At 62.4% G+C, this 12,754-nt stretch overlaps 1 protein-coding gene across 4 annotated transcripts; it reads left to right on the top strand.

The window, feature by feature from the left end:
* Positions 1-1,363: 1,363 nt before the first annotated feature.
* Positions 1,364-12,625, top strand: NHERF2 (NHERF family PDZ scaffold protein 2). 4 transcript variants are annotated; one of them, XM_027117818.1, is made up of 7 exons: positions 1,364-1,712; positions 4,156-4,356; positions 10,042-10,221; positions 10,524-10,677; positions 10,755-10,798; positions 11,165-11,227; positions 11,460-12,625. In XM_027117818.1, exons 1-7 carry the CDS (start codon positions 1,500-1,502, stop codon positions 11,616-11,618), a joined length of 1,014 nt encoding a protein of 337 aa, XP_026973619.1. In that variant the 5' UTR covers positions 1,364-1,499; the 3' UTR covers positions 11,619-12,625. The 4 variants fall into 4 exon arrangements, with proteins under 4 accessions (XP_026973619.1, XP_026973617.1, XP_026973615.1 ...); XM_027117816.1 differs by lacking the exon at positions 11,165-11,227 and having other exon boundaries at positions 1,393-1,712; positions 11,460-11,730; XM_027117817.1 differs by lacking the exons at positions 1,364-1,712; positions 4,156-4,356 and adding an exon at positions 6,418-7,534 and having other exon boundaries at positions 11,460-11,730.
* The last annotated feature ends 129 nt before the right edge of the window (positions 12,626-12,754 follow it).

Raw genomic sequence — 12,754 nt, 5'->3', positions numbered from 1 at the left:
TGCAGGCACTGGCAAGGGAAGAAGGAGCAGCAAGGACTGGGCCTGAGCACAGCCTACTTTTCCCCTCATGGGGAACTGTCTGGGCTGGCTGTGCCTGACCCCTGGGGGCCAGGCATGTGCAGGGTGCTGAGCAGGGCTGGGGAGGGGCAGGTTGAGGGTGAGCCTGCAGCTCAGCTGTCTTCCTGTATGTGTGACTGAGAAAGCTGAAGAGGGTGGACTTGGGATCTCACCACCCTGGGCCCAAGGGGAACTGGGGAAACTTGCATGGGTCTCTTCCCTCTCCAGACCTGTTTCCTGATCTGTAAAATGGCCTGAGACCCCTAGGTTTTTTCCAGGTAAAATGTACTCAGAGAGGTACACAAAGAATAAATGACTTTCCATCGGTTGGGAGAAGGGGGCATTCATGCTGGTGGAGGTGGAGGGAGGGGAGGGGAGGAAGAGCTGGGGTGCAGGAGGGGCCTGCTCAAGGGAGCAGCTCCCGTGAATGCTGACTGGCTAGTGCTCAGAGGCCCAAGCCGTCAGCACATTTCATCCTAGGTCAGGAGGAGGGTAGCAAAGACCCCTTCCTTCCAGCCAGATAAGTGCATGTCATTCCCTCACCCTTTGCAGTCACCCACCAGGCCTGGGATGGGCAGGGATAGGAGTGAGGGGTCCTGGCAAAGGGAGGGGATGGTGGTGGGGAATGCTTAATGGTCCAACGTAGCACAGATAGGCACAATCACTCCTGGGCAGGGCCAGGAAGTCACTCAGTCACTGGCCTACAGGATATAGGAAGGGGCTGCTGCCTTGTCAGTTTCAAACCCCTCTTTTTGCCTCCTGGACCATCCTGGGACTCTGTGCTGGGTCAGGGAAGCTCTGGGTTGCAGGAGGGATTCTGATACAGGAACGGGCCATGGGAGGGGAGAGGGGGGAGGGGTAGGGGGGTTCCCGAGGAGGGTGGGCAGAGCCATGGCCATTGTTCTTACCCTCGGGCCCTTGTATAGGGGTTCCTCAGTCTAAGGATCCTTTCTCCACCCCCTTCCCGCCTCAGAGGCCTGCCTTGATACCCCTGCTGCTCATACAGTAGGTGCTCAATAAATGTTACTGGCATAGGAGGCAAAGGCGCTGGCGCCAAGAAGGCTGCCCAGAATGGGAGCGAGACAGAGGGGTACTGGTGATTCGGGGGTCCCCTGACGCCTCCCCCGGGGCCTCCCTGGGCTGGCGGAGCGCGGAGGCAAAGGAAATGACCAGGGTGGCTTGGACCCGGGGCGGGGGCGGCAGGGCGGAGGGGGCGGGGAAGGGGCGGGCGCGGGGGCGGTGCCGCAGCCAGAGCCCGAGCCGGAGCCGGAGGCGACGGGAGCCGAGCGGGAGCCGCCGAGGCCACCACCGGGTCTCCAGCGCCGCCGCCGCCGCCTCCGCGCCCCCCCCATCCCCGCGAGCCGGCCCCCACGCCCCTGCCTGCTGGCGGCGGGCGAGAGCGCCGTGGCCAGCCCTTGGCCGGCCGGTGGGCAGCCGGCACCATGGCCGCACCGGAGCCTTTGCGGCCGCGTCTGTGCCGCCTGGTGCGCGGCGAACACGGCTACGGCTTCCACCTGCACGGCGAGAAGGGCCGCCGCGGGCAGTTCATTCGGCGCGTGGAGCCCGGTTCCCCGGCGGAGGCGGCCGCGCTGCGCGCCGGAGATCGGCTGGTCGAGGTCAACGGCGTCAACGTGGAGGGTGAGACGCACCACCAGGTGGGTGCCTGTGCTCCATCCCCGGCCCACCGCTCCGCCACCCCCCACCGCCCCCATCCCCGGAGCGCGTCCCTGCCCCGCGCGCGCGGAGGGCGCCAATAACCACCGAGCTCGGGGCTGCCTGCGCCCAGGCCTCAGCTCCCTTCTCCGGGCCAGGAGGGGATCGCACAAGGGCCTGCGGTGGGCTCCCGTGGAGAGGTGGGGGACGTGGCCGCTGAGGCAGAGGCAACCGGCCTCCTTCCTAGCCTCCTCCAGCCCGGGTCGGTCCTGCACGGAGCGAGGCGGTGGGGGGTGGAATCCTGGCAGGGAGGGGCCCGCATTGCGGCTCCTCCGTGTCTCAGCCCTCGCTCTTAAGTCTTGTTCCGGCCTCAGCGCAATGTGTGGAGCAGTTGGCCCCTCGGGGGTCTCCCTGTGCCTGGGGATACGGGTGCTTTTCTATCAGCGTGTACACATGTGCGTGTGTACACAACTGGGTATGTCTGTGAATGTACAGGTCCCTCGTGTGTGTACCTGCAGGGGATGTCACAGGGAGGGCACACCTGTGTGTGCCTGCATCAGGTGAGTGAGTGTGTGTGCTGGACTGTATGCACATGCGTATACAGGTCTGCACCCCTAGATATATGTGTGTGCATACAGATCTGCATGCCTGGACGTGTGTGAACTGGGAGATGTGTGTGTGTGTGTGTGTGTGTACCCTCCTGTGTGTGGCTGTGTATATATGTGTCCCGGCCTCTGTGTCTGTTGGCTATGTGTAGTCGTCAGTGTGTCTGCAGCCAGTGTACTAGTGTGTGTCCTGGCTGATGGTGTCTGGGTCCTGGTGGGAGTCACCGCTGTGGCAGCACATTCTTCTCCAAAGAGGCTGCTGGATGGCCTGGCAGGGGTCACTGATCGCAGCCCCCTGCCCCTTGCAGCTGAAGATAAAGGCCAGAGGGAGGTTCTCTGCAGGTTCTGACCCCTGGGGGGTGTCCGTCTCCCACTGACCAGGGACTCACCTGGCTTGGGTCCAGTCTTCCTCCACCCCTTCTACTCAGGCTCCTCTGTGTCCCCCCAACACCTGTCTGTGTGGCCAGGCCTGGGCCTAGAGATTAGTAAATTGGCTGGGCTGGGAGCTGAACTCTCACTTCTACCCTTGGAGATTTTGTCTGTCCGTCTGTCTGCCGTCCTTCTGTCTTTTACCCAGAGTGTCAGCTGGATAGGCTGTTTGCTGGAGGGTGGGGGTCAAGGCCAGAGAGCTTGGATTGACAGGCCATAGGGAGGGCCTGGTAGAGCTGGCGCCTGGCCTCTGTTTAACAGTTGCTGCCACCCTTGCCCCTAGAGCAATGCTTATCCCAGGCCTCCCGGGGTGCTGGTCTCTAAGAACTTCACACAGGACCACTTGAGACCTTCCCACTGTCTTGGGAGGGAGAAGGTACAGTTACGGCTCCCATTTTACAGATGAGGAAACTGATGCTTGGGGATACTGGGTGACTCGTCTGGGTCCCACAGTCAGGAAGCATGAGGGTCCTGGAGTCCTCCTGTGACTCTGTGGCTCATGGGGAAAGACAGGTACAGAGGAGGGCTGGGGCAAAGATGGGCCTGGTTCAGACCCTCCTATCTTTTGAGAACATCTACTGAGAAGCTGGTGGGGGCCCTGTCTGTCCTTTCCCAGGCCTAGGGGTAGGGGTGGGGTATTGCCCTTCCTTCCCCAATGCCCAGTGGGCACTGCCCCTCCTGCGGGCACACACTAGCATGTATGCGCCGTCACCATGCACATGCTCTAGATACTTCACAGACACCTGTGTAACCACACCTGTCCCACAGGTGGACCTGCCCCTCCCCACCTCTCCCTGCTGTGTCTGAATCCTGCTTTCCGGGTTATGGGTAGGTACCTGAGGAGGTGCCTTGCCACAGGAATCCAGGTGTTCTCTCCGCAGGTCCAGTAGGAATAGGTCCATTGTCATGATCTGGAAGAGAATGGAAGGCCTAGAGGCAGGGGTTTAGACCACTATGTTCCACCACTGGAAAAGACAGAAAAAGGCACAAACACACTGAAACTGGGACCCAGGGAGACAGTTCTTTCCTTCAAACCCAGACCTAGAGACACCCTGAAACAGAAGGTTGCAGGGTGCAGGCCGCACACATGCACACACGCATGCTGAAAACCCGAAGCTCAGCCGAGCCCCGTCTTTGTCACTTCCTGGGCCGAGGTGAGGCCCTGTGAGGCCCCCACAGCCCTTGCAGCCTGGGCGCTTGTGTCCGGAGTCCCAGGAGAAGAGGGAGGGAGCTGCTGGAGTGGGGGTGGGGGGCGGAGCCAGCGGGCCTCTCGATCCAGCCGCCCACCCCTGCCCCTGGTAGGCTCGCAGCCTGCCCACAGCCCTGGGCCAGCCCTGGGTGGTGCCGCTGCCCATGTGCTGCCTGCTGCCTGGAGTGCTGGCCGTGACCTCCCACCACCCACCTGTCCCAGGTGGTGCAGAGGATCAAGGCCGTGGAGGGGCAGACTCGGCTGCTGGTGGTGGACAAGGAGACGGACGAAGAGCTCCGCCGGCGGCAACTGACCTGCACCGAGGAGATGGCCCAGCGAGGGCTGCCCCCTGCCCACGACCCCTGGGAGCCAAAGCCGGACTGGGCACGAGGGAGCAGCCTCAGCTCTGAGGTCGCCCAGAAGGTATGGTGGGCTCTGCCCACAGGGACCACCTGGGCTCTCCCAGAACCACCTTCTTGTCCTCCTGACAGCAGTCTCTGCCTCTAGTCACCTCCAGAAGTATCTGTCTCCGTCTCTGCTGCCCCTCTGGGCCCCTTCTCTGCCCCTGGTGAAAACCCTCTTGGCTACCTGGAGCCACTCTTTCTGCCCTCAGCCTGTGCTCTAAATCAGGTAGTGTCAGGGCAACCTGGCCCTGGTCCACAGCCCCCGTCTCTGGCCCTCTTCCCCAGGACGCTCCTCAGAGCCACTTGTCCTAGGAAGGGTCATTCTGACAAGCCACCCCCTCCCTGGCCTAGGGGCTGAGGAACCTGGGGAGGGGCTGCTGGGATGTTCTGGGACTGAGCGTGCTCAGCTCTGTGCCTGTGTTGGGTGTCTGTCTGTCCGTCTGTCTGAGGAGCCTGCTTGTGCTCTGAAGGCCTCAGAGGGACTGACCCTCCTCCGTGGTGGCAGCTGAGGAGACTCTCTAAGCTGGGTCCTCAGCTCTGGGGTCTGCAGGGGTTGCGGCACCTCCCCCTTCTCCCTGCTCCCCGCTCCAGACAGGAAGAGCTAACTGGGGAAGAGCTGGGGAAGGGGGAGGTGGTGGTGGTGGGGAGTCTAGTTCTGTCTCTTTCTAGGTAGCAGGGGCTGGGCAGTGGCCCTATTGGGGCAGCACCTGGATGCCAGGAGGAAGAGCCTGCTTGTCCTGCCCTCCTGGAAGCCCCGTGCCCTTACTACCTTCTGTATTTTGTGCCCCTACTACCTTCTTCATTTTTTTTTTAAAGAGAAAAATCCCTTAAAGGAAGATTCAAGCCGAGGGGCTCCCCAGAGCCCACTTTGAGAACCACTGGCCTGGGGCTGGTGGAGGTGTGAGATCTGACATTTCTGGGTGTGCAGGGGACCCTGACACCTGCCCTGTCCCTGTCCCGGATGTCTCCCAGGCGAGCTGGCCATGCCTGTGACCTGGATCCTGTGGGGCCTTGTGTTTCTCCTGGAGGGGATGGCATTCCCGGTGGGGAGGCAACCTGGGCACAGGCATGAGCATGAACCCCTGCCCCACTTTTTTGTTCTTTGTGGCTCTAGGGCAGGCTAGGGGGTGATGGTTAGGGCCACAGTGCCAAGTCCTGGAGTCTGGACTTTGCCCCAGGGCCACTGAAGGCCAGAGTAGGGGGTGTTAGGGTCAGATTTGTGATTTCAGGGGAGCCCTGGGATGGTGCACTGGCTGACCACCCCGCCAGACTGAGAGCTGGAGTCTCCCTCCTTCCCAGGGCATCTCACCCCCAGGAGGAAGCGCCCCTCCCCCCAGGCGTTTGTCCATTGATTTAGACACAAATGGCTGAGTTCACCTTCCTGTGGAAAACTCTGCCCTCAGGCCTTATCTGGAGGGTGGGGAGGCACCTTGTCCTTGGGTGGGACCTTCTCCCTCCACTATTTCAGGCTCTGGGGGCTGCAGGAAGCCCTAGGAGGGGTCTTCCGCTGGTGTATTTTTTTAAATTTATTTTTATTCGACTTATTTTATTTTTGGCTGTGTTGGGTCTTCATTGCTGCGCGTGGGCTTTCTCTAGTTGTGGCGAGTGGGGGCTGCTCTTTGTTTCAGTGTGCGGACTTCTCATTGGGGTGGCTTCTCTTGTTGCGGAGCACGGGCTCTAGGTGTGCAAGCTTCAGTAGTTGTGGCTCGCGGGCTCTAGAGTGCAGGCTCAGTAGTTGTGGCGCATGGGCTCAGTAGTTGTGGCTCTCTGGCTTTAGAGCGCAGGCTCAGTAGTTGTGGCGCACGGGCTTAGTTGCTCTGTGGCATGTGGGATCTTCCCAGACCAGGGCTCGAACCTGTGTCCCCTGCATTGGCAGGAGGATTCTCAACCACTGTGCCACCAGGGAAGCCTGCTGCTGGTGTAATTTTAGAGGAAAAGAGTGGGGCCCGTCTGGCAGGTCCCTCCGTGGTTGGGGCTGGCAGGGGGACAGGGACCCCATAAGGTCAGGGGAGTCCCTGAGGGCACGGTCTCTCTTTTCCCTCCCAGCCAGAGACCCGGTATTTAATCGGCTGAGCTCAGAGCATGGGAAGGAAGAGCTGGACCTCCGCTGACCTCCACAAACCAGGCTTAGCTTCCGCCCATCACAGGCTGTGAGGGAGGCTGGGTGAACGATGCTTATATACAGGGCTATGCCCTGATAGGGCCTCAACAGCAGTGGGTCAGGAGAACTGGGGAGAGATGTGTGTTGTTTGCTTCACGGTGGGGGATGAAGGGGCCCACCCTCCATGCCCTGTGGGGGGAAGGGCTGAGGTGGGAGTCCAGGCCCCAAGGGCCCTTCTGGCTCTCTCAGCCTCAGTGTCCTCCTGTCCTGGGTAGGGAGGAGGGGGTGGGCAGGGGAGGACACTGATGTGGCTGGCCCCTCCCTTCCGGGGGCTGTCAGCGCTGTCAGTGGTGACTCAGCCCGGTTCAGACTGGGCTGGGGTGGCCGCAGCTGCAGTGCAGCTGATCGTGACAGTGATGATGGGGGACCGCCCCGAACAGCAACGGGGCAGCCAGTGGTGCCAGGGCTGCAGGGGTGTGATAGACCCCGGGCCCTCCTCCCCCTCACAGCCAGCCCATGCCTCCATCTCCAGTTCTGGAGGCCTTTGGGGGCTGAGAGTGAGTGAGGTGACAGAGTCCTGCAGAGGGTGACCGCCTGGTACAGGACGTGCTGCCTACAAGAGGGCTTTTGGGGCTCCCTGGTTCCTGCTCCCCATCCCCCCGTGAGCTGCAGCAGGACTGTCTTATGTTCTGAGGTCAGGGTCCCCTCCTTTGCCTCCTTGTCTCCCCAGCCCTGGGTCCTGGGAGAAGGGCAGGGCCTCCCAGCAGTTTCCTTCCTTCCTTTCTTGGGACGGAAACCTGGCCGGTGGGGGACACCCGGCTGGAGCCTGAGAAGGGGAGGGGGGCTCAGCCACCACCCTGCTCCTCAAAGTGACTCAGCCCTATGTCCCCACCCGTCCCTGGGGAGCCTGGGCCACAGTGGGAGGTGGATAAATGGGGTGGCAGCCTGGGCTGGCTGGAGAGCTCAGGCCACTCCAGCTGGACGCTCGCCGCTTGCCGCTTCTGTCCCGCCTCCTATGGCCCGCTCTGGGAGTGCCACACCACCCTCCCCGGCCCCAGGAGCCCTTCCACGGAGCCCATCCCGGAGGCTTGTGCAGGTCAGGTGGGGTGGGGGCAGGGTGGGCAATGAGGAAACTGGCAGCCAGCTTAGTCTCTGTCCCCCAGGATTGGGAGAGGGGACGCTGGGGACCCTGGTGACCCTGGTGTGAGCAGGCTGGACCCTGAGCAACAATGGGGGCCTTTTTCTGCCAGGGCTGGTGAGTCACCATCTGGGGGGTGGTACAGCCTGGCTCCAGGGGTACCCCCATGCCAGCCTCTTTGTCTGGTTAGAGGCATGTCCGGGAGACTAGGGCTTGTCCAGCTCTGTGGCTGCCTGGTAGGGAATGGGGCTTGGAAGCCTGTGGAAGCCTGAGGGCCTAGCTGGGAGGCAACAGGAAGTGCTCTGAGCCAGGGCAGGAGCGAGGAATGTGAGCAATGCGGCCAGGCCCAGCCTGCACCCCCTCCTGACCTACTATGGTGCTGGGCCTCCCCGCGGGCTTTCCCCCTGGGTCGCCTTGCTGCCAGCCTTGTCTCCCCACTGTCCCCCATTGCAGCCCCTCAACCTGAGGGGTCTAGTGCCAAGTTTGGCGCTCCTTGGACCCTGATCGTAAGGAGAGGGACTTAGGTCAGATGTTAGGAGAAACCTCTTGGCTGTGCGGTGAGAGGCAGCCGTGCTGGGTTGAGGCAGGGAGATGGCCAGTACGGTCTCGAACCAGAAATGACTGCATTCAGCCTGGCTTCATGGCCCCAGCTGTCCCCCCCGACAGTCCTGCTTCCCATCTGGGGGCCTTAAGAGAACACTCCCTGGAACCATTGTGGAGGGTGTGGGAAGAGGCCACAGGGCCCAGTGCTGAGGGCCGTCCTTTCACACGATGGGTCACTGCACGGGTCCACGAAGCCTGTTTGCGAGCGTACGTTTGGATGTCTGGTCTCTGTGACCATGTGATGCCCTGCTGCCACCCGGGCCCAATTCCACCACCAGGTGTGCTCATGTCACACTTCCACGGCCACACATGGCCCCGGCCAGCCTTGGGACCTGTGCTCTGACAGCCTGGACCTGAGAGGCACGTCAGAGCTGCACACCTGTACTTCCAGGTGTGTCTGGAGAGGGGCTGAGTCTATAAGTGAGCTCCTGGAGCACCCAGGGGTCTCACAGCCCCAAGTTCAGCCCAGGATGCCTGGCTGAGCCCCTGGGGGACTGAGGAGCAGCAGCCCAGTCCCTGGAATTTCTGGGGTTATGGGGCAGATGGTGGCCTGCAGCGGGGGTTCCAAGGGGGCAGGCTTTGGGGGGTCGGGGAAGGGGTCATGGAGAAGGGGCACAGGCTGGACCGGAAGAAGGTGTTCCCCAGGGGTGGGAGGGCCTAGAGACTGAGGTAAGGCACCACCCTGTGAGGAGAGACACGCTTGGTCCCACAGCTGGGTGGCCATAGTCCGATTTGGGGTTTGGGGGTGAGCTCGAAGGCCTGGAGGCTGGCCCTCCCTCAGTACAGCCCCCAGCCTGGCCCAGGGTCACTGGCCACACACAGGGAGGTAGAGGGACAGGAAAAGGCCCTGGTGAGCACCCCCTCCCTGCATAGTCTCATCTGCACGCGCACTTGAGCCCCAAGCTCCCAGGAAACCTGAGCTGCTGGCCGCCCGCTCCCTCCGGCCACCGCCATGTTCAACTGAGCACCGGTGGCCGCTGGCCACTCAGCGCTGTGGTCACTACCTCAGGCCCTGGCTGGGTGGGGGCCCTGGGGTCTGGCCTCTGCCTGCACGGCCCTCCCGCACCCCCAGCCCAGAACCTACTGCAGGATGCCAGAGGTAAACGGAGGCAGAGCCCTGGGGTGTTGGTGGGGGGACCCTCAGGGCACCGTGAGCCTTCCATGGAGAGCAGGGAAGATGGGAGGCAGGCCCCATCCTCGGCCCCTCACTCTGCTCCCTCACTGGGGCTCCTGCCCAGGCTCCAGCCGGTGCCTCCCAAGCCTCTGGGCCCTGTGGGGGCGGGGGCGGCTCCAGCTTGATCTGGAATGTGAAAGCAAACACAGCCGCACTGCCATCAGCCCTAGGGAGACCTTTGGGAGCATAAACAAAACAGCCGGTCCTACGGCCCTACCCTGCCAGCCCCACACTCCGGATGGGGGTTGGGTAGAGGACAGGCGGGGCCCACAGCCTTCCTGGACGCTGTGACTAGTGGCAGCTCATCGCACTTGTCTCTCCTAGGCCCCTGGTCTGTGCTCAGCCCTAGCCTTGAGCCCATTGATTCTCCCAACACCCCTGTAAGGCCCCTGACCCTACCACAGGTCCTAAGGCTTTGTTCAGGATCCGGAAGCTGGATCATCACAGGCAGCCTAAGCATCACCCCCCCAGCACCCCCCCCCCCCGCCAACCCCGTGTTGGTCTCTGAGACCTGGGGATGCTGTCAGGTGGGGGCATGATGCTGAGTGTGGGGCTGGGGCTCCCTCCCACCACCTCCACTCCTGCCTTTGCACACTGGGGATGGGACTGGAAGCCTCAGGGGTGGGGTCAGCGCCTCTAGGGTGGGAGGTCAGAGCTGGAGCCTCACCCTGCATCCCTGTGCCTGCAGGATGTCAATGGGCCCCTGAGGGAGCTGCGCCCGAGGCTCTGCCACCTGCAAAAAGGCCCCCAGGGCTACGGGTTTAACCTGCACAGTGACAAGTCCCGGCCTGGACAGTATATCCGCTCGGTGGACCCAGGCTCTCCTGCTGCCCACTCTGGCCTCCGTGCCCAGGACCGACTCATAGAGGTACCCGCCCTGTGTGTATATGTCTGCTCCTGTGTCCTTTCTGTTTGTGACTGGGCCCGTGTCCCCTGTGTGTGTCCGTATGTTTGTCTATGCCTGTGCCCTCCCGCGCGCGCGCGTTTGTGTCTGGGCCCCGGGTCCTCACTGGGAGGAGGGAGATGCTGGGAACCTGAGCTGGTGCTCCTCTTGCTGCCGTGGCTGGTGACAGCGTTGATGAATATTTGATGTCACACCTGGCCAAGTGGCTTGGGGGGCTGGTGGGGACCTGCCCTCAGGCAGCACTGATCCCATGCTGGCGGCGGCAGGTGAACGGGCAGAATGTGGAGGGGCTGCGCCACGTGGAGGTGGTTGCCAGCATCAAGGCACGGGAGGACGAGGCCCGGCTGCTTGTGGTGGACCCCGAAACAGATGAGCACTTCAAGCGCCTGCGGGTCACACCCACCGAGGAGCATGTGGAAGGTGGGCGGCTGCCCTGGGACCCAGTGCTGGGGTAAAGCATTGGGGGCTGAGTGGCCAGTGACACACTGTCCCCACAGGTCCATTGCCATCACCAGTCACCAACGGGACCAGCTCGGCCCAGGTGAGAGGGTGGGAGTGGACAGGGTGAGCCCAGGAGACCACAGGGGCACCTTTGGGGGTCCCCAGACCTGACAGAGCCCCTCCGACATTTCTGTCCTTGTCTAGCATGGTTGTGAGATCGAGCTTGGCCCTGTCACTCCCAGCCATGATGTCCCTTGGATCCGTCTTGGGTCAGCCACACCCCAGCGCCATAGGGCACTCGGGCACCTCCAGGGTGTAGTAGAGGCTCAGTGGCCACTGCCAAATAGAGGAATAAAGGCAGCTCTGGCGTGTGCACGCGTGTCTGCACGTGTGCATGTAAGCCTGTGTGTGCACAGCGGCTCCTGGGTGGGGTCCCTAAAGCCAAGCCTTACCCTTGGTTTCCCAGCTCAATGGTGGCTCCGTGTGCTCATCCCGAAGTGACCTGCCTGGCTTAGACAAGGACACTGAGGTAGCGGGTGCCTATCCACCTCTACTGCTGTTCACACACTGGGGGGCCTGAGGCCTTGGGGGCGGGCATCTGTGGAGCTGTCAGCCTGAGCTGTGAGGCCACCGCCTCTAGGAAGCCCTCCTGGGCCTGCCACCAGGTGGCCTCTGGTGTGAACTCCCTGGGAAAGGCCACCTGTCTGGGGGCCTGGGTCCAGGGCTCACTCTGGCCACCCACCCACCATATCTGCCCCTAGGATGGCAGCACCTGGAAGCGCGACCCTTTTCAGGAGAGCGGCCTCCACCTGAGCCCCACTGCAGCCGAGGCCAAGGAGAAGGTGAGAGCCACCAGGGTCAACAAGCGGGCACCGCAGATGGACTGGAACCGGAAGCGAGAGATCTTCAGCAACTTCTGAGCCCTCCCTGCCTGTTTCCTGCCGGGCTCCTCCTGCATGGACCTTGGGCCTTGCCCCTCAGGCCCGCCCAGAGCTCCCCTCAGTGGACTGGAGGGGACATCCTTACCCCCCAAGCCGTGGTGGTCCCACCACCACCCAAGAACCAACCTGTGCCCCAGTGAGACCCCGTCCTGCCCCCCACCCACTGGGTGCTAGGGGAGTGTGGCAGCAAGATGGGGAGAGCCCCTGAGATGTGAGATACCCAGAGAGACAGTGATGGGATGTGGGGAGAGGGAGAGGAGGGAGAGGAGGGAGAGGGGGGAGAGGGGGAGAGGGGAAGAGGCAGTGGTAACCCACAGGGCCCGGCCCTTGCTGCTCTGCCTGGGCCTGCTGACTTAAAGGAATTTGTGTTTTTGCTTTTTTTCCAGAAAGAGCTCTAGCTCCACACATGTTTCCACTTAATACCAGAGCCCTGCCCCCACCCCCCTCAGGACGTGCTCTCTAAATAATTGCAATAAAACAAACCTTTCTCTGCAAACCATTTTCTCCCCACCCCCTCAGCAGCAGCCATCCCAAGCAGGAGTGCCAGGGACGTCCAGGGACAGAGTTGGGGCGCTTGCAGGCCGTGTTCATTCAGGCTTTGGGGGGTGCTGGGGATGCCAGATGTGGCTGTGAGAGCTGCCCCTCTGCCCTGTCCCTGCCCTCCCTGGGGGGGTGGGTCTGGGGTACAGGGCCTGGGCTCTTTGAGGGGCCTGAGAATGGAGGCCCTGTGCCCCTGAGGAGGGCAGACTCTGGACAGGCACCTTGCCCTGCACGGCAGCCCCCAGACCTTTGGGGTGTGACTGTGTGAGAGCCTGTCCCCAGGAAGGACCCCAGGCTCCGGGCTTGGCCCCTGCTAGGAGCCTCCCCCAGAGGAAACCCCACCGACTCTGCCTTTCCCCTGCCCAGAACCTGACCGACCGACATCGCTGTCTGCCCCATAAGCCATAGCACACGCGCGCCTTCAGAATAAATAGGCCATCCTTGGACCCTGGCTGTCTCTGTCCTTCCTGAGCCTTCATTTTGGGGGTTAGAGGGATCATGGTCTGGGCAGGGAGGTGGCAGCCTGCAGCTCCCCAAGTCTCAGCTGCTGGAAACAGTCCCATTCCTAAGCCTCC

The sequence above is a fragment of the Aethalodelphis obliquidens genome, unplaced genomic scaffold, assembly GCF_003676395.1.
Source record: "Aethalodelphis obliquidens isolate GAN/ISIS:26980383/991018 unplaced genomic scaffold, ASM367639v1 scaffold18, whole genome shotgun sequence".
In the NCBI taxonomy this organism is placed as follows: domain Eukaryota; kingdom Metazoa; phylum Chordata; class Mammalia; order Artiodactyla; family Delphinidae; genus Aethalodelphis; species Aethalodelphis obliquidens.
Note: the sequence above shows the minus strand (reverse complement) of the source record. Positions and strands in the feature narration are given on the sequence as shown.

What these genes read in the sequence shown, in the direction of transcription:
- NHERF2 (XM_027117814.1), top strand. Translation starts at nt 1,500, where the DNA reads ATGGCCGCACCGGAGCCTTTGCGGCCGCGTCTGTGCCGCCTGGTGCGC. An exon ending in AGGGTGAGACGCACCACCAG is followed by an intron (nt 1,713 to 4,155) that starts GTGGGTGCCTGT and finishes CACCTGTCCCAG; the next exon opens with GTGGTGCAGAGGATCAAGGC. An exon ending in GCTCTGAGGTCGCCCAGAAG is followed by an intron (nt 4,357 to 10,041) that starts GTATGGTGGGCT and finishes CTGTGCCTGCAG; the next exon opens with GATGTCAATGGGCCCCTGAG.